We start from the raw sequence: 27,929 nt of genomic DNA on the forward strand, positions 1-27,929 counted from the left end.
CTGCTGCTAAAGTAGTAAATGTGTTGTTGCCTACATTTTGGCGGTGTATCATTTTTATTGGTGTGAAAGACCACGCGTCCACATGAAGAAGTTGGAGCAAGCGCACTGTACTTTGTTTGATCAGATTAGAATCTACAAAGGGATCATGCTTGTTCAATTTTCTGTGAGGTCGAGCTTGAGTAGACTTACACTCCGTAATTGTTTTCCTTGACCCGGCAAAATTGCTTAACGAACACACTTGGTGCTTGGAAGCAGCAGTCGTTTCTTATTGTGAAAATAGTTAATAGCGATGCCGGCCTCGTCCTTACAGTCGCCAGAGGAGTGCTAGTGTGATATTCACGGTCAGATGGGTTGCTTTCATAACATGTTTTCCGCAATAATGCTTTCTCAATTTTTCCACGCATACCAAACGCCGCTCGTGCTATCAATTGTATCAATGTAATCCATTCAAACAGTCTCGTGTAAATATTTGCTTCACTTTCCAAACCCATCACCAATAATATAGGATACTTCTAAGCGGTACATAATACAAAACCAATATATCAGCTTATACAGATACTAAACTTATCAAATGCGCATCATATTTCCACTAGTCTGCGGGGAACCACGTTTTACGCTTATTTCACTAATCATACGTACATATTTTCCTTCTTCTCTGTCTTTTGTTCGTGTAATCGATAACAAATTGGTTTCAGTGCATCTTCTCTTCGCGGACTTGTCCCGCCTTAATTACTCATGTTTACTCCTTCTACTGTTCCGCGCAGTTGCACGCTTCAAATAGTTGGCTACTAACACAAAAAGCTAACGTTATCATCGTGCGAAATTAAACGCCAAATAATTGCCTCCCACACCTGTATGTCTTCTTTTTTTCTGCTTCTCTTCTCTTCTTCTCGCCTTCTTTTAAGTACATATGTTTGCATCACCGAGAACAATGACGATCACAATTTTTCCTTATAAAAAATCCTAACAATATCATCTAGCAAATATCATTGTGTATGTTGTATGTGTGTTGTGTCTTTTTCTTATATTCCCGTGTTTTCGTGTCGTAACTAAAGTTTTCCTTTGCTGCGTGTGTTCTCTCTCGTCTTTTGTTTGTTTTATGTTTCTGTTTTACATAGATAATATTAAACTAGCGTATTTTATTATTCTCAGCCTAACTTTTTTCTTCTTCTTCTTCTTCTGTAAGTTCCTCTTGCAGCAGCGCATTCACGCGTGAAAAAATATACATTTTTCTCTTACTCTCATCCAGTGGATTCTAATAAGTACTAATCTCTCTCTGCCACGGTCATCCATCAACCTCCTCTTGCGTCTCATCCTGCGCGGTTTAAACTCTGTCAGTGTCTCATAGCGAATCAGTTTCAAAAAGTCAACATTCAATTTGCATACTATCATCATTCCTTCCCCCGCTTCACTAGCGGCGAGAGTGGGAATTCATTTTGTGTGTTACGGGGTCAAGGGGCATTTTTTTTCTTTCACTAAGTACATTTATTTACATTACGTTGTGTCGCTACTAGGGAGTTTCGTCTTTCAAGTGTTGCTCGGATCCGCAGATGGATCCAACAGCGGGAGAGATGGATAACCCAATACCGTGGTCATTATTGTAATCACACTTGCTTGCTGTCTCTCGCTGTTTTGGGGGAGGACTTTCTGCTCCGATTGGCATTCAGTTACTTGGAAACACAAGCATACAGCACCACACCCATCCTCACCCCAGACGATCGGTTAACTAATTTGAGACAGAACTGAATAGGAACGACAAGTCAGTCCGAGCGGGGGCTTGGATTGGGGTCCATCACTTGGAGACGACACTGGATGATACTGCACTTCCAGAGGGTGTGTAAGTTGAAATGTGATGTCCTTTGTGTGCAGTCGCCTTTGTTTGGGTGAGTAGAGCTGCTCTCCTTTCTGGTGGTTTTTCAGTAGCGTAGCAACGGGGCGGCCAATCACAATCATTATAAGCAATGAAGAATCTCATCTTATATGAGGGTGTGCTTCCTGGCTGCTGATTTGGTTTTCCTCTGGGAAAGGCATTTGTTGTACAATTGTTCTTCTTCTTCTTCTTTATTGAATTAAAGAGACTTTAAACTTTTCAGTTCATTCGTCTCTAGTCTTCACAAATACCCTTGGGAAACTTTTCTACTTGTTCACCTCCATTGCCTTGAGAAAGGCACTCGATCCCATGCCGTCCTGCTCGCCCAGCAACGGTGTTGTCCAGTCGGTGTCCTCCCGAAGAAACCAACAATTGTTTGTTTGTTCATCACTTTAACAATGAATTTTTTAAATGCATGTTCTGTGTCGATCTCGGATTTGGCGGAGCGTAAATTATACTTAAGCGGATCGTTGGAGACAATTTCAAGGGCTGTTTGAGATGAGGTATTAATCGTTTTGAACATAGTTCCGGAATCACATTTAAGATGGGAAAATCGCTGTTAGGTGGGAAAATAGCTGTTAGATAAACGCAGCTATGCAATAATTAAGCTCACTCGCCTTGGGAACAAACATTCGTTGTGACCAGGGCTCGGCAAAGTCATATTCAACTGAGGATAGTCAGGAGGCTATGAAGCCATCGGCATTCGCATTCAATTCGGGACATCGAAGCTGAGTTTCAAAGCCAGTTTCCATGAAGCAAATATAAACAAAACGCAAAGCGAAAAGTGGATGTTGATTTTCAAAATGGTGAGTGTTAAATGAAGGAAAAATGTTCTACTGAGCTAATTAGCTTGAAGTATATAAATTGGCAGGAGATCCAACGCGCTGATATGAAGATTTCAGCCACGTTTGTTTATCAAATGCTCAATCTATATCTTAATTCGAGGTATTAGGTTTCACTCGTTTTCAATGAAAGGTTACAATATTCCTGGACAATATCTTAGTTCATAAACAGGAACGACTATACAAATTGAGCGACAGCTAGGTTCAGTGTTATGCTCATATTTTTCAGTATAACTAACATAAGAAATTTCCTTATTGTTCGGGTAGTTCGTCCAATTTCTTAGGTCCACTTTTCATAGGATCTGGTGAAAAGATTTAGGAGTTCTGTTAGTAATGATCATATAAGGGTTAGGACTATGTGACCTGACCATGCAAACAACATTTGGAAAATAATTTTCATTCACTGTTTGAAAATTCACAAGTGCCTTCGAGCTTGCTAATCTTAAAGAGGGTACACTTATTCGATTTTGTATTGAGTATCAGAGGTTAACACCAATGATTCACGAGGTAAAAAAACCGCTCTCAGTACGCTTCATCTGCACAAAAAAAGTGATTTCCATTAAAATAGAACACTAATTTGATACGGAAAAGTTTATTTTAATTAAGAATTTTGAATTAAAATGGGTGGGTTATATCTATAATATAACCGCAAGGTTGACGTGGGACTACCTAAGCTTAGCAATCATTTCAGTGAGCAGAAGATATGAAGGCATATCCTTCAATGCATCTTGAATAACCGAGCCAAAGCGTTATGTTCGTATCTGTTCTTGTAATCCGTGTTAGGAAAACACTTTTCGGAGTGCAAAAAAAAACATGCGGGTGCAGAAGTACCTCCGGCTTGCATGAATGAACAACTTCAACTTCTACTTTTTTTAGGGGGTCTCCGTAGCCACATTGGTTGCGCGTTCGCTTAGTACGCGATCGATCGTGAGTTCAAAACTCAGGACCCCCATTGACCATCTTTGTGTTGTTACAGAATAACTACGTCCACGCAACAATCATCAGCGATGGAGATCGATCCACGGTCGAAATAAGATCGATTCATCCATACAACTGCTCTGCTCAGCAAGATACATCGGGCTGCTGTTCTATAAAATAACTCAACAATGATCAATTAACTGTCTCCGCTGTCCGGTGGTCTAACTAGATAATGGAAGAACGGAAAGAATACTCTTACGCCTAAATGGCTACTGTGTAAATGTACCATATACAATGGTATAGAAGGAGTACTGGCGAATGACAACTGTGTAATGTGCTAGTTATAGATATCTAAAATGCTAATGAGCCTTCAATAAATAAATGGGATAAAAAAAACTTCTACTTTTCATACTATAGAGGATTTAAACCTGAAAGTTCATTCGCCTCTAGTGTCTGTACGATTTTCCCAGGTTCCTAAGTTTAGGAGACCGTGTTAAGGTAACATATTCTAGTTGCACAAAGGCAAGCGAGTACAAAAGTACTAGCAGTTTGCATTTATTTGCAAAGCCGATTTCCCCAGACATCTTGGTTTTGAAGTCTGTGTTAGGCAAACACATTTCAGTAGAAACAAAAAAAAGCAATCATTTTTTTGTATTGATAAAATTCTTGATTGAATGAAACAATATCCGAATTCAGTTGAATTCAATATAATTGCTTTGTGAGTAAAAAGATTGTATAATGCCATGTTAGGTCAATTCATGCATTGTGATAGATTATGTTCTTCGTTACAAGTAAATTTAATGGCAGACCTTTCACGTTTGGTATGATGCCTAGGACAACATATATGTACGGAAGAATTATCAAACGATTATTTTTTTTATATTTCTTTCTGAATTTTACATCTCTCAAGTGTACGTACTTCTCGAATCGCGAATTTGCTTGAAACTGGAAAGTTCATTCGCTTCTATTGTCTGCACGATTTTCCCAGGTTCCTAAGTTTAGTAGATCATGTTAGGCATATTCCAGTCTGCACAAAGGCAAGCGAGGCAAAAGTACTCGCTGTTTGCATTTATTTGCAGAGCCGATTTCCCCAGAAACCTTGGTTTTGACGTCTGTGTTAGGGAAACACATTTCAGTCGGAACGAAAATACCCCCGACTTGCATGAATTTGAAATGCCGATTTACTCCAGGCACTTTGATTTACAAATCTCTGTTAGGGAAGACATTTCGGTGGGAACAAAAGCTCCCCCTACTTTCATGTGTTTGCAATACCGATTTCTCAATCGCTGCTTGGTTTTGAAGTCAAAGTTAGGGAACATTTTTCAGTGAGAACAAAGTCCCCCTACTTTCATGTATTTGCAATGCCGATTTTCCCAAGGCTGCTTGGTTTTGATGGCTGTGTTAGGGAAACCGTAAATCGGGCCAATCAAAACGAGGCAGTTAGGGCGTTTAGATAACGCCTAATATTTTACAGTTATTCAATTGTTTATCTAATGAAAAATAACATTTTGTTAGTTGCGATAGATGCGTAGAAATATTCCCTATCAATTGATGCAAACATCTTTCCGATCAAGTAAGAAATGTTCGAGTTATAAGCATTCGAAATCTTTCATTTTTTCTTGCATGTTCTGTGTTTAGGTTTTTTATTTTACCCCCTATATACTACGGTTAGATGTAGTCCCACGTCAAAAAACGTGCTCATTCCACCTGAATACTACTTATTCTTTCACGCTCCCCTAAACTGGTAAACGAAGCTCAATGCCTTCAATGCGGATTGGAAGTGAGTTTTTGCTTCATCCAGCAGTGTCTCTGTCAACTTGAATCAACAGTCATTCGGGTGTTCCCGCTGCTCTCTCCTCCACGACGCTCCGCACTCCTTTAATTCTTCATCGTCAAATGGATTTCACGGCATATTAAAGTGACTTCGCACAGACTGAATTCGTTTCTCTCCCTCATGTATCACGTATGCATGTGTCGATGTTTGAGTTCACGCTGGGTAAACAATGTAGCCGTCCAATAATGGTGAAACTACTTTTTCGCGTCAGAAATCAAGTTTTTGTTTCACTTTATATGAACGTTAAAATAAGATTGTTTACGCGGGCAACGAGGTACGTGTCATAGTGGAGTATTATTTGTGGATTGAAGTCAGGTTGAATAGAGAGGCGGATTTGTATTCATTCAGCACGTCAACTAGAATAACCATTGAATTGATGAGCGTTAAGAGCGAGGATGACTGATGAAATAGTCATGATGACGGCGAATGCCCAAGTAGTCCTACTCGAAGCAAAGCGACTGAGAGGAGAGTCGATTTCATGTTTTGTCTTCGAAGACCCTCGTTGTGACCATATTGACGATACAATTTTCATCGGTTAATTCGGAGTGAATCCGCGGAATAACACAAAAAATCTTACAAGGAAGGTGTTAACGGATTGATCCCTGAATAGTCCATTCACGTGAATTCCTCCGCGGGGGATAGTTTTTTTTTATTACCGACGAGTGTGAGAATAACACAGTTAACGGGCGCCATAACGTTCGTTGTTGTTTACATTACGCTCACTCAACTCAAAACCGTGCTGCCATGTATTTTTATTTCAAACTAAGAGCGTACTTTCCTGACGCGAGATAGAATTACGAGTGAAATTGTTAAATAAGTTGAGTAGGGTTATAAACGAACTCCGAAACGAACATCGAGACCTGGAAACAGAGAAGCATCCTACTTAATAAAGATGAGGCACCGAGAGCGGATCGACAAACTGAAAACGATGATCAAACTATCAGACGTAACGGAAATTAAAATCACTGAACACCCCACGAATCAGTGCAGATGCGTTGTCTACTGTCTGAAAACATGGAAACTGTCCGGAAATAACTGAATATGAAATAGAAAATATTAAAAAGGAACTGAAAGACTTCCGTTGAATAGCGAGAAAAGAAGCCAGCAAAGTGATTCCCACACCTACCCTGATTCTTACTATCAATGGCATTGTAGATTATAGATTTCGGTTGGATAAGACAGAGAACCCGGCCATACTATCCAACACTGTTACTGTGTTATGAGTACTGCGAATACGGTCACTCGCGGAAGCGCTGCACAACGACTGACTGAAAACGTGGAGAAAGCCCAAGCTATAGCACTCCATCAACAGGCAAACGGGATAAAAAAAGACGTCCTAATCAACGCGATGAAAAATAAATTCAAAGTAATCGCTGAAGAAGACATCCGAATTAGAAGCCGCTTTATTCGTTACAAGTACACTCCTTCCAATGCCTAGGACCACTGCCACCCTCACCACACCCCAGACACTGACGACAATTGAACAAAAATCGATCTCCCCAAAGATCGGATTCGCAGTAGTGTAGTAAGGACGGACGTTGGACCGACAAAAACTTCAGTGTGGAAAGACTTCGCTTGCTGAATTTCTGCAATACCGAACGAACGAACGTGATGAATTATAGAGGCTTTAAACTTTTCAGTTCATTCGCCTCTGATGTGTGCAATATTGATATCAATCCTCCTTTCAATAAACTCGTCACTGCTACAACAAGGTATAAAAACAAAACACCTATTTTTCTATCATTCGGAGAAATAAATATGGATTTCAATGTCTCGACCGGTGCACAAACATCCTCAGAACAAGCTCGATCACCACCGAACCAAACCTCAATGGCTTACAAACACAACGAACACATTCGACAAGACAGAGAGGATAATGCGAACAACCAAGACAATGAGGCTAACCGCAATTTCACTGTCGACAACACCATGTACGACCGATGGAGAGCAGAGACCGGTAATTACCCAATACCAGGACCCTCGCGAGTTTCTTTCGTGGATCTCTCACCTCTGCCGGTGTTGGCGTCCTTTTGGACTGCTTCCACCGATAGAGCTCTGTTGGAGTCTGCAACACGCTCAGCAAGCATGCTTGCTCGACCACCAAACCCAACGAAATAAAACCTTCGCTACTAGGAGTTTCACTCTGTGTGGACTCCAGAATGCATATTCACAGCACTGTCAGCTATAACTGTCTCGACAAAAGCGGATCGAGACGACCGCGCTGGTATAAATTGAAAGCGGATCGCGACGACCGCGCTGGTATAAATTGAAAGTGGATCGCGACGACCGCGCTGGTAAAAATTGAAAGTGGATCGAGAAGACCGCGCTAGGTTTAAATGAAAGCGGATCGAGACGACCGCACTGGTAAAAATTGAAAGTGGATCGAGAAGACCGCGCTAGGTTTAAATGAAAGCGGATCGAGACGACCGCGCTAGGTTTAAATGAAAGCGGATCGAGACGACCGCACTGGTTAAATTGAAAGCGGATCGAGACGACCGCGCTAGTATAAATTGAAAGCGGAAAGTGACGACCGCGCTGGTATAAATTGAAAGCGGATCGAGATGACCGCGCAGGTATAAATTGAAAGTGGATCGCGACGACCGCGCTGGTAAAAATTGAAAGTGGATCGAGAAGACCGCGCTAGGTTTAAATGAAAGCGGATCGAGACGACCGCACTGGTATAAATTGAAAGCGGATCGAGACGACCGCGCAGGTATAAATTGAAAGTGGATCGCGACGACCGCGCTAGTATAAATTGAAAGCGGATCGAGACGACCGCGCAGGTATTAATTAAAAGCGGATCGAGACGACCGCGCTAGGTTTAAAAGAAAGCGGATCGAGACGACCGCACTGGTTAAATTGAAAGCGGATCGAGACGACCGCGCTATGTTAAATAGGAATATGATCGTGACGATAACGCTTGATTTGATTGAAGCGGCCCGTGGCAACCGCAAATTTGAGATCAAACAGGCGAAAGAAAAAGTTCAACTATGGCGGGGTTCTAAAACAACGGTTATCTCAAATAGAGCCAGTGATAGAGATTCCACCACAGGACAAGTCGCAGCTCAAGAAGACAATTCAAAAGAAAGGCCTTACGTGCGGCTCAGTGACTATCCACTGAACATCCGGATGAAACGAGAGCTGGTGAAGCCTACCACATCGACGATATATTCAACGACAACATCACGACCGAGTTGTGAGTAAATGCTCTCTCTGGAAAGATTAAATCTCAGGGAACAACACTCGCAGTTGCGAACGCTCTGGGGAACCACTTTCAACTACTATCGGCACTGGAAGGCTACCCCATAGAACCCATCAAACGAAAGCAAGTTACGGTGGACGCTATTCAACGATAGAAGGTTCCCGATCATGATCCCAACCCGCACATCAATCAACCTTCTAATCTACGGGAACTCAACTTGGCACTTTCCGTCGCCAAGGACAAATCGGCGGGACCGGACGAGATAGGGAATCCGCTTCTCGCGAAGCCTACTCCAGTAGGTAAAACGAAATTACTGGATCTGGACTGAGCATAAATTTCCTAGAGAATGATCCCAAAGAACATTCATCGTAAGGTCATGGAGAGAATTGTGGATCGCGGGCTGATTCAGCACCATTTCGGGAACCATTCGGGACCGGGACGACCACGCATCTGGTCACCCAGAGTTATGCTCTGAATGAGGCACTGGAAATCTCCCAAACGTACAACCGAGCTGGGACACCGGCGGTTCTGCAGCAACTCAACAGTTGGGGTATCGCGTGTCATATGCTCCAATTTGTGAAGGGCTTCTTGATTGGAACGAAAACTCGAGGGAATTCATCGAGGAAACCGGAGTCTCTCAAGGCTCCGTATTTTTCAAAAAAATTAACAGCATTATCGAGAACCTACCAAGGGGCATCCGTATCTTTGTATGCGAGGATGATGTGATGCTAATGGTAGTGGGTGCATCTGTAAAGTTGGACACGAAAAAGCTCATATAAGTGGTTTCTTGGGGTCAGTGGGTCTACTCTTGGGTTCGGGTGGGTCTACACTATCACCTTCCAAAAGTGAGTTAACCCACATTTGTGGTCACAACCATAGAGATTGCAACACCCCGACCTACATCGATGACAAACGTATTCCAAGACGGAACACTTTACGGATTCTCGGAGTCACCATCGACCGGAAGCTGTCTTTCAACCAACACTGCGATGGTATTGAGAGGGGCTGTCTCAGTCGCATCAACCTCCTCAAATGTCCGGGAGCTTGGTTAGGAAATTTTAATGCATCTACCATAAAGGCTAGACCTGGCCCCAAGCGATTATCACCTTTTTCTCGCGTTGCATCCTGAGGGATAGGAAATTAAGATCAAGACTTTTATTATATGAGCTACCTTTAAAATGGCTCTAAATTTTACAACAAAATGGTACATGTTTGACCTTAATTGAAAAAACAGAAACATCTCAAATAAAGTATTGGATTTCATGCAAAAATAATGGATTTTTCCCAACCTAATATAACCGAGGAACAGCAACGACAAGGAGAAACCACCGACAGCGATCCCACTAAGCAAACACTAAGCACTGATCTGGACATCGGAAACGGAAACCAGACAAATGAACTTAACAACGAAACCCCCAGGCAACACACGAAATTCGAATTCAACAAATATTGACTCAACAAGCATAACGGTTGCATTAAAAAGTGAACATATTTCACGAATTTTTCATGCGTTTACCTTAACATTGGGTGATGAAATCACTTGTGCATCATCAATCATAGTAATCCATGAGTTTTCAAACAAAATTTGACAGCGCTATCAGTCGAACTGCGGAAGGAAGGAAGGAAGGTATTGAATTAGAGAGACTTTAAACTCTGAGAGTTCATTCGTCTCTGAACTGCGGAAGTTATGGTGAAAACAGTAATTAACTGCGCTCCATGGTTTGTGCGTACTGGGTGCTCCATCCCATTGCGAAGAAAGTGAACATCGTCAAGTACTTTGAGACCACCAGATACACCCGTTACGGAACCTATAATATCCTCACTCTTCTGAAAACATTGAATGGAAGCAGAGCAACGGGCCAGACAGTGAAATAATATCTAGCGGAGATGGACATCATCATGCGGAAACGTTAGTCAAGACCGGTCGTGTCGGAACACTAAGCTGTGACCCAGAAACAAAGGCTGAAAGGGATGGAGAATGGATTTTTTTCGGTAAAGCGGAACGTTGCGGTCATCATGGACGATGAGACGTATTTAACACTTTGTGGCAACGACTGACAGGGCAACAGATACATAATGTTCCACACACAGGAGGTAAACTTCGACGTGAAGTACATCTTCTACACCAAGTTACCAAAGAAAGTGTTTTTGTGGTTAACTATCAACGAAAAGGGGATGTCAAAGTCGTTCTTCTTCCGTTCGGGACTTGCGGTGAACGGGGAGATTTAGGGCCTGTCGAATGCTATATCCTTCATTCAAAATATCATATGGACGAGGATGTGGTGTTTTGGCTGGATCTGGCCTTCGTCCATTACGCGAAGAAGTCGCTGGATGAGATGATCCGCTTGAAGATAGATGTTGTTCTGATGTCCGGAAACCTTCCGAACGTCCTCTATCAACAATTTCTTTCGACCTCTCGGACCCCATGCGTAAGGGGACCTTATTTTTCGTCACTTCAAAGAGCCCCTTCAGGACTCATCCCCGTAGTTCACAAAGATGAATGAGCCTACGGCTGAAGGTTCATCAATAGAGGCGAATGAACTGCAAAGTTTAAAAGCTCTTAAAAACAAAGAAAAAAGAATGTTCCTCAAATAAAGACAACAAAAAAATTAAAATAATTACGCTGAATTTACTAGCAAAAACTGGTGAGTGTGTTCACTGTTTTTCTTTATGTGTGCATATTGTCCATTGATGCTCTAAAATTTTTTGTGAAAACGTGAAATACTGAAGCTATTAGATTTATCTTTTGTTTGAACGAACAACCTTCCGAATGAATACAGTTTTGTCGGAATGATTATGGGAATGTAAGTAAGTCGCTCAATAACGAACCTTATCTCAAACATCTCAATCTAGAGGCGAATGAACTGAAAAGTCTCTTAAAGCCTCTTAAAAACAAAAAAAAGGAAGAAAAACATCTCAAAATCGCCTTTTCCCGATCACAAAAACCATCCGCTCGATGCCACCCCATCGTAATGTATTCCATCCAATGACGTCTCCAAGGCAAGTTCCCTCCGTCCGTGCTTTTCATTAGCGCGCTTGCATTTTCTGTCTGTCTCCGTTTTTAAGGTTCATTATTTTTCCAACTGCTGAATGCAGCTGTGTGACACAGGGTTCCCACAATAACAGCCCCATCATCATCATCTCAGCAATCATACTCCTCTTTCATTTCAGCTCACCATCGTCCCCAACATCAGTTCGCTCCCCGCAGAAGCAGCAGCAGCAGCTTCGGTTCGGTTCTAATTAATTTTAAAACAGTCTAACTTGTAATTAAGAATTTGATGCTATGACATCCCGGACGATGGATCGTCCAGATCCTGCCCGCCGACCTGCGGAACAGTGCCACTGTCGGTACTGTCCGTCCCGCTTCCCATCGGTCGCCTCGGCGGCTGCTGGTGGGGATGGAACTGAGCGTCATTTGCACCACTACTGCTGCTGCCGCTGCCGACACTGTTACTGCTGATAGATTTCTCGTCCTCACTGCTGCCATCAGCCATCGTATCGTCGCTCAGTTTAGGTGCATTCTGTTGTTGTCGCTGCAGCTGTTGGTGGCTCTCGTTGGCCACCGGCCAACCGTTTGTGGGTGGCGTTGCAGCACTACCGGTGACATCGGATGGCTGCTGCGGCGTCGTGGATGCAGCGTCTTCCAACTCAATAAAAATAGGATCACTGCCGCCGTTGTCATCGTTGCTGCTGCTACCCAATCCGGTCGCGTCCTTTACATGAGGTAATGATGTTCCCAGATTACTATGATTATCGTTATTATTACTACTGCTAGTGTCACTGCTACTGCTACTACTAGCTTCGGCATGGTTATTAGTGCTACTATCACTATTTACACGGTTGCTCTTAATTAGCTGCTGAAAGTCAACGCCAGCCGCCGCCGCCGCCAACGGACTTCCACCAAAATCTAGCGGATCAAATTCCGCAAAGGCGATCTCTTTCTCCCGGCTTGGGCCGGGTGTCCCCCGCAGACGGTTGATGCGAGTCTGAACGATCTGCAGATGGCGCAGGATGTAGTCCTCGCTGGGAGCCAGCTGGTGGGCGTGCGCTAGACAGGATTGCGCCTGGGCCAGCCTGCCCCGCTCGACATAAACCACACACAGATTGTGCAGACCCTGGATGTTGATTGGGTCCAGCTGTAGGATGCGTTTGTAGCACTGAAATAACACAAACAAATTTTGTAAATTTTTAGCGCAAGTGTGAAACCAAAACTCACGTTTTCTGCCGCATCCAGATCCTTGATGTTATTGATGTATATATCACCCAGCAAAATGAGCCCCTTGATATGGTCCGGATGGTACTTAACGAGCTGATTGAGGAACGGGGCCGCCTCCAGTGGTCGGTGGTCATCCGCAAGCAGCAGAGCCAAATTGAACAGTGCACTGCGGAAATCCTGCTTGAGATGAACCGCCCGTCGGAACCAGTTTTCCGCCTCGTCTGTGTTTCGGTCGTCCATCGCCAGCATGCCCAGATTGAAGTGAACACGTTCGTTCACCTCTGTGCGGAGAAGCAAAACCAAACGAGAAAAAAAATGAAAATAAGCACACGCTCTTCAAATCCGATCCCACGTGATTAATGTGTATGTATTCCGGTCACTCACCGTCTTTCGCTAGCAGCTTTAGCAACCGTTCGCGGGCAATCTTCCGCAGTTCGGGACGTCCCAGTTCCTGCAGTAAGATAGCCGAATTCAACAGCGCCTGTTCGTGCTCTGGGTCGAATTCCAGCGCCTTGTCGAGGTAAGCCAGCGCCTGGGAGGCTTTGCCCTGCTCCAGGAATACCACCCCCAGCTGGGAAAGGGAAGAGACAGAGAAATGTGCGATTGATGATTAGAGATGACAAGTACGTGATTTTGATACCGATTGCACCCAAAATTCCCCGGAACGAAATGAGAGGAAACGAATCTTGTTATTATTATTTTTCCAGGGAAACAGAAAACGAGCGGACGAAAGCAGCGACGTGATGAATACCAAAACCGTGTCGGGGAGGAGAAGTCGTAGAGCAAAAGTGAAAAATGGTTCGGTTTGGATGTTGGCAACACAATAATCGCTTGAATTTGCATGAGGTGGAGTACATTTGTGCGGATTTTTTTCTGCCATCAGCTGCTGGTGGCGGAGATTACGAAGACGACGACGAGAACAAACTGTCGGCGAGTGGGATATTATTTTCTGGTGCCTCGAAGTCATTTGTCATTTCAGAACCAGCGGTGTCTCGCGTTTTCTCAGACAGTAAATGAACCTTTCAGGATGACAAAGGACACATAAAATGCCATCTTTAGCCAGTGGTTTCACCATTGAAGCCATTGACATTTTTATCTAGCAATCGATTATAGCGATCAAAATGTAACGCGAATTAGATATGTTTTATTCCATAATTGAACTCTGGCATCCCATCAACTGCTTGAAGTGACTCACTATTATTGTAATTCATATGAACGATTTTTTTTTCCAATTCATTTATTTGTAAGGCTCAATCGCATGAGCTTTGCGGAGCCACTAATTCATGATTTGTTTTTACAGAATTTCAACTTAAATCTATGTTTAGTAGGTTTCGACCGATTACTCGCGGTTTACTCGAGGTTAGAGGGGCAACAATTTTTGTGGGATGGATCAGGTTAGGGATATGGATATGAGGTATCGTTGTCTCAACCGAGAGTTGCCGCACGCACTGTAGCATTGTGCATAAAGACCAGGGATAGCATCTGGTGTTCGACTATCTGTCGAGGGGGGCGACGGTGAGATGAGGGGACAAGACAAACAAACTAATAACGAAAAAGAAAAAAAAACACACAAAAGCATTAAATTCTTATGCTAGTCCGTTTCACAAACATATAGATCAACTGCATATAGCAGATGTCGCGAGTTCCCAACACGTCTCTAACAGGAACATAGGTTTGTCTTCTTTGGGCCCTAAGGGCATTCAAAAGGTACTCTCTGGCTGCGTAATTATCCGTACATTGCCAAACTGCGTGATCGATGTCATCGTAACCGTTTCCACACCGACAGACGTTGCTTTGAACAAGATTTATTCTGTGGAGATGCACATCTAGCGAGTAGTGGTTGGACATAAGTCTACTCATTACACGAATGAAGTCACGACTTACGTCCAAACCTTTGAACCACGCTCTCGAAGAAACCTTTGGAATAATTGAATATAACCACCGCCCAAGACTTCCAGTGTCCCAATCGGTTTGCCAACTCAAGAGGGAACTCTGACGCAGTAATTGGAAAAATTCATCGTATGAAATCTGTCTATCAAACAATTCGCCTTCCTGGGCACCCACCTTTGCGAGAGTGTCCGCTTTCTCATTGCCAGGAATTGATCAATGAGAGGGGACCCATACAAAGGTTAACTTATAAGATCTTTCGATCAGTGCACTCATCTGCTGCCTCACTTTTGCGAGGAAATAAGATGGGTGCCTACTAGTTTTCATCGACTGGAGAGCCTCAAGCGAACTGAGACTATCCGAGAAAATGAAGTAATGGTCTGCAGGCTTGTTGGAGATCATCCCCAATGCGAAGTCGATTGCTGCCAGCCCAGCAACATAAACGGAACAAGGTTCCTGCAGTTTACGGAAGGCGCTCGAATTTTCATTGAAAACACCGAAGCCAGTGGATCCATTGAGGCGAGACCCATCAGTGAAGTATCTTTTCATGCAATTGACTTTTTGGTACTTTCGGTTAAAAATACGGGGAATGAAAGTTGGTCGAAGCTGATCTGAAATCCCAAGTATTGCTTGTTTCATCGACAGATCGTATTCAATTGAGGAACTGCTGAACATATGAACGATTTATGGAAACTTTAAATCTCTCTCGCTGCTTTTGGACAAACTTATTTTGTATTAATATAAAATAATTAAAAAAACCTTTTTAAGTTAAACGGTTTAATTGTGATTAAACATAATAATGTACTAAAAGCTAGAAAATAATTAGGCAAGTAGCAGTTAGCAGTTATCATACCTCTCCTTCATTAGTCTAGGGCAGGGGTTCTCAAACTATTTTGAGATAGACCCCAATTTTTTTTTAAAAATCCTATCTTTAGTTTTTTTTCTTACTGAATAATTATCAATTTAGAAACATTGAAGTTAGTTCATTGAGTAAACTTGACATTATTTTCTCATCATATTCAACAAAATAAATAGACACAGGATTTTTTTTTAGTTAAAAATAAAGTTTTTTGATACTTAGAATTTAGTAAATATCAAGTGCAATTAATACTTATTAATACAAATTACTCACAAACTATAAAAACATTCAAATCGCAATCCAATCTATCCGCAACTACTAAAATATAAAAAAAAAAAGGTTCAATATTAGTTAGTTACAGCCTTAAATCTCCGTGTTCGTTGATTTTCAAATGATTTCTTCGGTTTCGGGTTGTTTGTAACCACACTGAAGCTTTTTTCGACAAGGTATTATGATGGAAAAACGAGAAGATATTTTTCAGCAATGTCCCACAACGCAGGATACTGTGTTTCAATGTTGCGTTGTAACCAGTACTTATGACAACCTTGGTTGTACTCCTGCTTGAGCTTCTCATCTGTGCTAGTGATAATCAACTTTTCTTGCATCATCACCTTGGCTCATTCCATGGCTGAGATATCGTACGGATTTATTATCCATTGAGGAATTTGCAATTTGAATATCCTAAAATATCTTAGTGAAATCTTTGTGTAATGCGTCCATCATATGTCATGATAATATAACATAATCTTGAAGCTTTTATGATAGTTTTGACAAATGCGGAAACTGTGAATGTTTTTCTCATATAGCTGAACAAATAATCAAGAGTTCGAAGAATTGCTTCAACGCTTAAATTATTATAAAGACTGATGCGGTTAATTGTCTGCATTGTATGATTGTCAGAATTTGGGAATGGGGTTATTTGCCCTATCTTCAAGAAAGGCGACAAACTAGACTGTGAGAACTTCCGTGCAATCACCGTCCTGAATGCAGTGCTTTCCTAAATCATATTCCGTCGTCTATCGCCACTTACAAACAGATTCGTGGGAGGTTATCAGGCCGGCTTCATCTAAAGTCGATCAACTACTGACCAGATCTTCACCTTGCGGCAGGTCTCTCTTGCCTGCTGTTCCACATTGCGCTAGGAGTGTTATGAGACGAGCGGCGTTTAACTTAGGTGTTACGATCTTCATTAGATCTAGTCAATTCATCTGCTTCACTGATTACGTAGACATTGTCGACAGAACATTTGAGACGGTAGCCGAACTTCGTGCTTAAGTCTGGTGTAATGACTTAAATCTATCTATCAAGTAATCAATAAATATAAAAATATCTCAAAGACGAAAAAATGGGTGGATATTACGTTTCCAGAAATGAAACGATTTTTAGATCTAATTGTTCTAATGGGCCAAGTAAAAATAGATAGACTTCATGATTATTGGTCGACTGATCAAAGCATCGAAACTCCGTTTTTTGCAAAAGTAATGAGCAGAAATACATTTATGCAGATATGGCAGAGCTGGCACTTTTGTAATAATGAAGATGTATCCACAAATTCAAACAGACTTGTAAAAGTTCAGCCAATTATAAATTATTTAAGGAAAAAGTTTGTTGCTGTATATAAACCTTGTCAACAATTATCATTAGATGAATTTATTATTCCGTGGCGAGAAAGACTATCATTCCGAACCTACAATCCTGCGAAAATTGTAAAGTACGGCATACTTGTGAAGCACACACATGATACATTTGTAATTTTCAAGTGTATGCTGGCCAAGGAATGAAACTGGAAAACACTATTCTAGAAGTTATTGATCCGTATAAAAATCTTTGGCATCACGTTTATCAGGACAATTATTATAACAGTGTCCATATAGCTGAAGTACTCCTGCAAAACAAAGTACGGGTATGTGGGACCATTCGGAAAAATAGAGGTCTTCCACAATGTCTTCAAAACATAACCCTTTCAAATGGTCAAGCTACATTTCGTAGAAAAAACGGTATTCTAGTACAAATATGGAATAACGGTAAACGAAATGTAAACATGATATCGACGATACATTCGGCGCGAATAATGGAATCTGGAATTGTAAATAGAAAATCACATATATCAATTCAAAAGCCTGAGTCGATAATTGTATATGAAGGGCGTAGATCGCGCAGATCAATATCTGTCGTATTACTCCATTTTTAGAAAAACTAAGAAGTGGACCAAACGAGTTGTAATGTTTTTAATCAATTGTGCGCTTTTTAATTCATTTAAAACGTACACAACATTGAACGGAAAGAAAATGACATACAAGAAATTCTTACATCAAGTGGCACTTTCGTGGATATCTGATGTATCATCAACTGATGCTCAAAGTGACGAAACAGACTCAAATAACCACCAAAATACATCAGAGCCTACAAGAAGAGCACCAAAATCAGATCATCCAGAAAGGTTATCATGCATAAAGAAGTACAAACTGATAAGAATAGAGACAAGTGGTAAATGCAAAAACCCCCGAAAACAATGTAGAGTATGTGCATCGAAAAAGATAAGAAGTCGAACATGTATCGTATGTAAATTTTGTAATATTCCTTTACATAAGGGAGACTGTTACGAGAGATACCACACTCTAAATAGATATTAAAAGAATTAATTACTGTTACCTTGAATTTATTTCATGAATGTAAGTTAAACAGGCAATAAATTGTATAAAACAAATACAAAATAAAGTATAAATATCAATAAAATTCCATTACTTTAAAACAAAAGGAATAAGCACAACACAATGCATAGTGAAAATTTAGCCGGTACTGGGAGTAAATTCGGGCGCGACTTAGCCGGTACTTACTGAGTGGCAGCCTCAACCATAACTGGTCGATAAAGTGTTAAGGTGGTTCACACAACTTTTGCAGCATCTTGAAAGTTTTAAATAATAATTTGTGTTATTTAATAGGGTCGATTGTCAGACCTCGTCGACCCCAAAAATCTATTTTTGTTCTCGTCGATCCCTTGGAAACGGAAATCGACCCAGGGGGTCGATATCGACCACTTTGAGAAACACAGGTCTAGGGCATTGATAAGACTAAAATAAAATCGTGGGGCACGTTGGATTTTCATTATCCACAATTAGTGACCTCATCATATGTCCCACGATTTTATTTTAGTCTTATCAATGCCCTAGACTAATGAAGGAGAGGTATGATAACTGCTAACTGCTACTTGCCTAATTATTTTCTTTACTTTACTTTCTTTATCTTAACTGTGTCAATGCAGTACACTAATTCTGCGAAGACTGCGAATTCTTGGAAAGGGCATTCTTGTGCCTAACGAGATTTGGGCTGCTGAACCAAAACAGGTAAGGAACTTCATGAAGGAAGTCATACCTTCGTGGGGGGATATGCAAAGTCCTGGTGCGACTATCACTTATTCCCTGAGTGATGGAACGAACTGACACTGCATACATAAAGGGTGTGTCACATCAAATTGCATCACGGAAAAAACGCTGTAGAAATTTAATTTTTAGGAATTATATCTTCAGCTTTCGCTTATAATCAGATATAAGAGTATATATATCACGTTGGCCATGCTTCACTGTCAATTTTTCGTAAATTTGGAGAAATGTCATCGAACGAAAAAGAGCGTCGTGAATTAATCCTGTGCACTCATTTCGAGAATCCGGAGTTGTCACATCGGGACATCGGTAAGATGCTGGGAATCGTCCAATCCACGGTCAGCAGAGTACTAAAACGATACTTCGAGGGGAAGACGCGAGCCCGGAAGCTGTACACCGAAATGCTGACGAAGCCGCATTGCCTGGTAATGGACGACGAAACCTACGTCAAAGCGGACTTTCGTCAGCTGGCGGACCTGTTGTTCTTCTCCGCAGAGGACAAATTCTGCGTTCCGGAGGAGATTCGCAAGCAGAAACTATCCAAGTTTGACAAAAAGTACATGGTGTGGCAAGCGATCTGCTCTTGCGGAAAGCGGAGCGTCCCCTTCGTGATGACCGGCACGGTAAACGGGCAGGTTTACCTTAAGAAGTGCCTACAGAAGCGCTTACTACCACTATTGAAGCAGCATGAGGGCCCGACCATCTTCTGGCCCGGATCTCGCTTCGTGCCACTATTCAAAGGACGTGTTGCAGTGGTACGAAGCCAACAGGGTCACCTTCGTGCCAAAGGAAATGAACCCGCCCAACGCGCCGGAGCTTCGCCCAATAGAGAAATATTGGGTGATTATGAAGCAGGCCCTCCGGAAGAACCCAAAAGTTGTCAAATCGGAGGCGGACTTCAAAAGAAAATGGATTTCTGTTCAAAAAAAAACTACAACCTGACGTTGTACAGAACCTTATGGACGGGGTAAAGAGGAAGGTGCGAGCATACGGGCTTGGGCTCGAAGTATGAATAAAAAGAAAATGCCAAAAGTTGTTTAATAGTTTTTATTTTACTGTCTAAAATTTTCAAAAGGATCGGTCTACTGGGCGAATTTCTACAGCGTTTTTTCCGTGATGCAATTTGATGTGACACACCCTTTAGCAAACTGGAGTGCACTACAATAGATCAAACTAATGATCGCAGTGGTACAATGCTCCTACAGAAGAAGAAGAATTATTTTCTAACTTTAGTACACCGTTTAACTTAAAAAGTTTTTTTTACTTATTTTATTTTCTAGTTTTTAGTACATTGTCTGTTTCATTAGAATATTTCTCTACAATAAAACCATTGTACCGTATTCTATCAGTCCAAAAATTTCATTTGATACCGATATTGAGTGGATTGCAGAAAATACATAGTGTGTTCTCCAAGTCAAGCTCGTTTGTTTGATACACATATATCAATCAACCTTTTTTTTTTGAGACAATATGGAATCAGCTATTTTGTAGCGGCGGCCAAATTGGATTTTTCAAGATAAGCAGTTTTAAAATGACAGCAGAGATAAAGGTATTTTATAAATTCGGTCAGTTCCTATTGGTCAAATTTCTATTAATGTGAGACAACCCTACAGACATACAAACAAACTACCAACTAATACTACAATAGTAATACTACAAACTTTCTACTATTCAAGCCCTTTCATTTGATACCCATAATTATCGGGTTTTGAGAAAATATGCAGCCCGCCATTTGATAGTGGCAGCCATCATAGATTTGCATTTTTCATAAATAACCGTGTTCTACTAGTCAAGCCCTTTCATTTGATACCCATAATAATAGGGTTTTGACATAATATGTAGTCCGCCATTTGGACTATGCAGAATTATGTATGCCTTACAAAACATTATAGAGCACATAATCATTTGACGAAAACTAAGAAACAATTAAAATAATTTTTGTGTATATGTATATGTGTATGTGTGTACACTATAGTTAACTAAAGCACTTTCACTTTCACAGATTACCTCTTTATCAATAAAGCACAGCATAGCTATCAACATGACAACAATCAGAAGACTGGAGTACATTTGTAACATTTAGTATCACTTAATAGTATATATATATATATATATATATATATATATATATATATATATATATATATATATAGGCTCTAGCATATATATTATACAAATGATATACATGTATTGGGGAGTAGAACATTTTCTGTCATTTTTCAGCTCATTTAATGTAATGAATCAGGATGCCATAACATGTGCTAAAAATTAACTTTGGGCGTAGAATCAAACAATCAAACATCCTAAGATGTACCTGCTTTGTGCCTTACAACGAAGGAATATTTAGATGATGAAGCGTCTTTGCGAAAGAGATTATGATCTTTGGGAAATTCATCATAAAGTTTGTCACATTCCAGATCAAAGTTCTGTTGGACAATTCTCATAGCTTTGATGGTTTCAATATTGAGTCTTGACTTTTCCGTTAACCACATCGTAGGAATCGTAGATCATCATCGTTATCATCGTTGAAAAAAAAATCATTTCAACTGGTGCGGTACTATCATGCAGACACAAAGTACATATAATCAATGAGCTTCATAAAAAAACACTTAGAATCTTCTCGTCCAAGCGAGAGGAATAACGCTCGAACAATTTATGGTAATGTTCACCAACGAAATAACAAAAACTCAAAATTTGTCTCCTTGCACAAACAATTGGCAGACAAACTCTTTTTCTGTGAATACAGTGAGCAAAATTTAAATCCCAGTTCCAATCAGAAGTTCAACTGAAGAAAAATACTGAAAATAATAACAAAGCAATATGTTTTTTCTCTGTATCTCTGTATCTCTGTAAAATATGGCACAGACTGATAAAATGACGGGACAATAAAAAATGGTCGAAAAAAATGGTATTGTACCGTTCAAAGCGGTACATATGGTCAGCCTAATTGAAACAGAAATATCTCTGTAACGAACATTCTAGCAATCAAATGAAAGCTGTTTGATAAGGTTAATTGGATTTGCTATTGAGTTGGTTAGTAGAAAATGTGTTATCGCATTTCAAAAGTCACCTAAAAATCGCTTCACACTGTGTTCCTCAATTTTTTTTGTCGAGTGTATTTCGAAAGCTATAAGAGATAAAATATTTGACAGAAGTCCACATTTTAACATTATCTTATGTTTTACCAAAAACACCATATTCCTATAATAACTTTAAACAAAATTAGGATCAGTTGTATTTTTTTCAAAGAAAACAACAACTTTTTGTTGTTAGAAAAACGTTTTCCATGTAAAAGTATGCATCTTCGATGTTTTGTTGGTTATTGTATGGACTGTAAATCATGTAATTCAAGTGATTCATGTAACTTTTTGAGAACTTTGAAATATTATGTTTTTGGGGAAAATTAATTTTAATTTCGGAAAAAAAATCTTCAATGTAAATTGATTTTTTTTTATCCCATTTATTTATTTATCAGGCTCATTAGCATTATCTGTAACAGAGCCGGGTTTTTATCGTGTACATGTACATATGTATATGTTTCTATAAATTGTAAATTACACAGTAGAAGTAGTAGCCATTTAGGCGTTAGATGTTCTGTTCCATTATATTATGGTAAATTACACTGTAGTAGCCATTTAGGCGTAAGGGTATTCTATCTGTTCTTCCATTGTTCAGCGGACCGGACAGCGGAGACAGTTGATATTGATAATTGTTGGGTTATTTATAGAACAGCAGTCCGATGTTTCATGCAGAGCAGAGCAGTTGTATGGATGAATCGATCTTTGTTCCACCGTGGATCGATCTCCATAGCTGATGATGGTTGCGTGGACGTAGTTATTCTATAACAACACAAAGATGGTCAATTGAGGGCCCTGAGTTTGAACTCACGATCGATCGCTTAGTAAACAAGTGGTTACGAAGACCCCCATAAATTGATTTTTTTTAAATATTTTTTTCGAAAATTTAAAATTCTTCCACATTTTATTCTTTGACCAACATTTTGGAGATTTCATAGTTTTTTAGCTAGATTTTTTTTTCCAAAATCTAAGAAAAAATACTTTGACATTTGTTAAAAAGTAGTTTATTTGTTTTTAGGCATGAAGTTCGTTAATTCTGTTTGGATCCGAGAAGATCCGAGTCAAACGTCGAGAATTAGTGAATTAGGAAGGCATTGTTTCCATCAGGATAATGCAAGACCTCATGTCACTTTGACAACCTGGCAAATGTTTCTGGAGCTTGGCTGGTAGTTACTTTTCCCACTACTATACTAATCAAATCATGAAGCATTACATTTTCAATTCGCTGGGAAAAACCAAGAATGATCGAGTCCTTGGAAGAGAACATTGTATGGACCATCTCGAGCGTAGATTCGGCCGGTATTTGCTTTTTGCTAAACAAGTAAATAGCAAACACAAATTTATAGGTTCAAATAATAAATCCATACCATTTATGCAATTTTCGTGTGTGCTATTTTAAAATGAAAGTCGAACCTCTTAAAAAATCATTTATGTTGTGTAGACATTGAAAATAGCAGAGAACTAAGCAATTTGGGAATAAGTAGATGTAGAAATCTCATGGTGATAGTTTTACGATTATTCAATCAAACAGAGCGTTGCAAGTAATATCAACAGATAAAGTCAAAGATTGTCGAGATTGTCATAGGACGGAAAAGGGTAAGAATCACAAAACGGTTTTTGATATTCTGTGTCATTTGTCCCGAACACTCGACAATATACCATGGAAGGTGCTCAATGAAAAATTATACCCGATAGCAATATAAATCATAACATTGAAATATCATATTTAAAACATTCATATTAAAAATAAGAAATTAAACACTCACATTGTAATAGATGTCCGGATTGGTGCTGTCGTACAGCAGCGCCCTCTCGTACACCTCCTGCGCTTCCTTCGTTCGGTTCAACTTGATCAGGATGTCACCTCGATTGATGTAGGCCTGGGTGTAGTCGGACCGCATGCTGATCGCTTGCCGATATAGTAGATCGGCTTCCTCCAGGCGGGTGGCATTTTTCGAGATCAAATTCGCCAGATTGAGGAAAACGTTCAGATGGTTAGGGGCGATCCGGGCCTGGTACGATTCGCCTGGTTTCGCCTTCGGGAGGAGTGATTTAGCCTTCAGATAGGCCTCCTCAGCCTCCTGGAACTGCTGGAGATGATTGTACGTCCGGCCGACGTTAATGTGTGCTCCGACGTCATCCTCCTGGACGCTCACCGCCTTGTGGAAGAACTGTAGCGCCTGTTCGAATTTTCCGACGCTTTCGAGTGCGTGGCCAACGTTGTTGAACAGTTTGGCGTTCCGTTGGTTCACTTTTAGGCCGGACATGAAGATGGTGTACTCGGACTCCCAGTCCGCGTTTCGGTTGTAGGTTTTTATCGAATGGCTCAGCAAAAGGAATCCGAGACAGGCCCAGGTCTTCTTGCGTGACCATCGCTCCGCTAGCAGCTGGAATCCGTACGCTACCAGCAGACAGAATCCCATCGAGGGCATGTAAAGCACTCGTTCAGCGATCACGAAACCCACCGGGAAGAACAGATTCGATGCTGGTAGGAATGGGAGCACCAGGAATGCGAGACCCTGCAAATAGAAGATTGAGCACAAGAAAAAAAAAGTTAGAATACAAATTCACCGAGAAAAAATATCATAATATACTGCTTCATTCGAAAATCACTTCTCTCTCGCTTTCCGTCGTAAGTCTCTGGAGGAAACTAAACTTCGTTCCATCGATAAAGCAAGCGAAAGAAGAGTTCACAAATTGGATTTAGCCCGTGGAAAGAAAGGCGTAACTGGTCGCAGGTGGAAAACTTTAAAATACTTTCCGCCGCGCCGAACTACACGTAAGTGAAGCGTAAGACGCAACCAGGCGGCGGCGGCGGCCCAAAGAAGGATGGCTGCCAAAGTTTGCCTTTTGACGTTACAACTTTTTGGAGTTAATTTTCCCAAGTCATTTTTTCGAGTTGGTCCCGGTTGTTCCCGGGCCGCCAGGTGCTGTGCTCAATTTTTGGGCGACCCAGATACGGGAGTAGAGGGTGGTTTGGTTTGGTTTGGCTGCTCGAGCATCGGTTTAAGTAAATGGTTTTTAATTTGATTTGGTTCTGACCGGAAGGCGCACCACAGGCGAGAGCAACAAGGGAGAGAAAAAAGAAACCGAAAGTTCGAGATAAGCATTTTCGTGCAGTGTTTTTATTTTCGGTTTCTGCTCCTTCGCCAGGATTTGGGTTGGGCAGCGCGAATCGAGTGAACACCAGATATAGGAGTGGAAAAGCTTGTATCAGTTTCGAGATCCCCTCAAGGTGTTAAATTCAATGAGTGTTGGGAAAGTTTTGTTGGAAATTGTTTCGTGTTCTCTTTGCCGTGGCGAATTAACGGAGGGGTAAATGGGTGCCGTAATTCTTCGCTAGTAGAACAAATTAGTAAAGTTTCCAGCGGCGGAAGGACCGTCGCATTTATTCTGCACCCGCAACAAGATGGTTGAAAAAAATTCGCAATGACACTCCAGCAGCAAGGTCATCTGTCAATCAAAACGTTTCACAGTCTATGAAGCGGCGAATGGGAGACCTTTTTCCGGGACAGTGCGTGTCCACTTTATGTGTGATAAATTTTACCCTTTGTCGATGACCATGGGAACGAATACGAGCTGGTAAACGGGGTGGGTGGCGTCGAATGACCATAGCTCAGTCCGCTTGACCACACACACACACAGTGCCCTCGTGTCCATTGGAAGCGAGGGGTTCGGTCCACAGTGGCCTGCCCGTGTGTCACATTGCAGGATAGTTTTTTTTCATCCAACTGAATTGTTGTCGTTGTTTAGAAAATGAGAAAAGTTTGTATTTTCCGCTCGTCGACAACTGCATGTGGATGTTAGGTATCTCGCACAAACAGTGTCCTTGAACTACACCCCCATTTGACTATGGCATTGCATGAAATGCTGTGCATCGTACGAACAACAAGTCGTAAACAAGTCCAGGCGCATATGCTTGTGAAGCCTTGCTGCGAGCGTTGTTTACTCATTTGACCCTCATTTGTGTGTGTGTATAATTTTCGTGTCCAGCGTTGTCCACCAAATCAAACATCACAGTAAGAGGATGATGTTATCAGGAAATGAAAACAGCCACGCTCGGATCGGGAGGGGAAAAGTTCTCAATTTATCATCGCTTTCTGTTTGCTGGCTGGGTGAAAAGTACCACATACAAAATTATTCCACGATGAGTATTAGCCATTTACAGTTCTGTGTCGAATAGGGAGTATCTGCAGAGAATTTCTTTAAACTACTTTATTCAAAAATGAAAAATACGCAGCTGGAGTACGGAAGTAAAATGCAAATATTGGTTCAGTCCACTGAGTCCAGATCATCTACAAAATATGCGCAGCTCTGCGGATTTTCCGATTTTTACGGGACTATCCAACCGTAGCCAAAATCTACAATACATACCATATCCTTGAATTTTAATGACACTAAGAACCCCCGCAGACTGCAGACCTTTTTTCGGAAAATATTTTAATCAAGTTGGCCTATTGAAATGTGCGCATATGCATACCTCTCCGTGCTGATTAGGAACCCGACCAAACTATAGGCCGTTTGCAGTCTGCGGGGGCTCTAAGAGTTCATGTACACAAGCGGAAGCTGCAGAAATATTATGTTGGCTAAACTATATTGATGCTCTACCATTGATATGGGTGCTTTAAAATTGTGTGATGTTGATGACGATAATCGTCCTGTAAGGCTATGAACATTAAAAACCGAAGAAATCCCCAAATTGTTAATCGAAAATCACAAGCCAATATATTATTTGAATATGCTTAAAGTAGTCCATATAGAAGAACTAAATCTCATGCGCGATGCAATGCCAAGTTCTCGATTTATGTGATCTGTTTTGGATGTAATCATCAAACGCAGATTGAAGGGAGTCTCACATAAAATTGCATCACGGAAAAAAACGCTGTAGAAAATTACCTAGTTGGCCGATCCTTTTCAAGCTTTAAGACAATAAAATATAACGTTAGGCATTTTTATTTTATTCAACTTCAATACCATAGCCGTATGCTCGCATCTTAGGCTTAGTCACTAACGGCGCACTCCGTTTGCCACATGAGCAGATCGCTTGCCAAATCGTGTATTTCTTGGCAAACTTCGAATGTTTCTGCTTCCTCGTTTCCTTCGGAATATCAAACTTGTGCTGGACGGTGGAGAACAGTACCACTGGCAGAGACGAACCAGCCTACGGCTGAAAGTCTCTTAAATAAAGACAAAAAAAAAAGTACCACTGGAAACTGCCAGAAGTCTACCTTGACGTCAGTCTCATAATCGATGATTAGACAATAAGGATTCGTCAGCATTTTGGTATACAGTTTCCGGGCCCGTGACCTTCCCACTGTATTTTTCCGTTCGTCACGATTAAGAACCTTCTGCACTATGAACGAATGCAGTCCCTCCCGGTCCATGGCTCTCACAACGAAAGACTTGGACAGATTCAATTTCTTGGTCACTTTCCTGACCGAAGTATAGGGACTGCGCTTAAACACTTTCACGGCACGCTTGTGATCCTGATCAAAAATAAAGAAATATTCACTCAACACACGCTGATGAATGTTATCAAAAAGTCTGTTACAAACGCCCTTGGCAATGAATACAAAAATTTCTCATCACGCCTTTTGACATCCAACATCTGGGACCAAGACTTCGCGTTTTCACTCGATTTTTGCCCCATAAAATTTCATTCATAATTTTCAGCCTTAGATTGGTTCACGTCTTGTTGAGTCTTTAAAATCGTTTACATCAAGGTTAGTGTTGGAGTTATTCTCATTCGACCTTTGTGTCCAAACCCACTAGCGAGAGAAAATTAGTAAACAAATAAAATGATAAAATCTGTGTATCAGTGATCGAAGAGTGGAGGAAATAAAT

The 27,929-nt window shown here is 41.0% G+C and overlaps 1 protein-coding gene across 2 annotated transcripts in view; it reads right to left on the reverse strand.

The window, feature by feature from the left end:
* Positions 1–419: 419 nt before the first annotated feature.
* Positions 420–27,929, reverse strand: part of LOC129770761 (protein O-mannosyl-transferase Tmtc3-like) — a 640,228-nt gene continuing 612,718 nt past the window's right edge. For both annotated transcript variants that reach the window (XM_055773813.1, XM_055773812.1), the window contains exons 9-12: positions 23,852–24,604; positions 13,267–13,453; positions 12,883–13,163; positions 420–12,823 (exon numbers count right to left, since the gene is read on the reverse strand). In XM_055773813.1, coding sequence (XP_055629788.1) covers positions 11,948–12,823; positions 12,883–13,163; positions 13,267–13,453; positions 23,852–24,604 — 2,097 coding nt within the window. In that variant the 3' untranslated portion in view covers positions 420–11,947. The remainder of the gene's footprint in view (positions 12,824–12,882; positions 13,164–13,266; positions 13,454–23,851; positions 24,605–27,929) is intronic.

This window comes from Toxorhynchites rutilus, chromosome 2, assembly GCF_029784135.1.
Source record: "Toxorhynchites rutilus septentrionalis strain SRP chromosome 2, ASM2978413v1, whole genome shotgun sequence".
Classification (NCBI taxonomy): domain Eukaryota; kingdom Metazoa; phylum Arthropoda; class Insecta; order Diptera; family Culicidae; genus Toxorhynchites; species Toxorhynchites rutilus.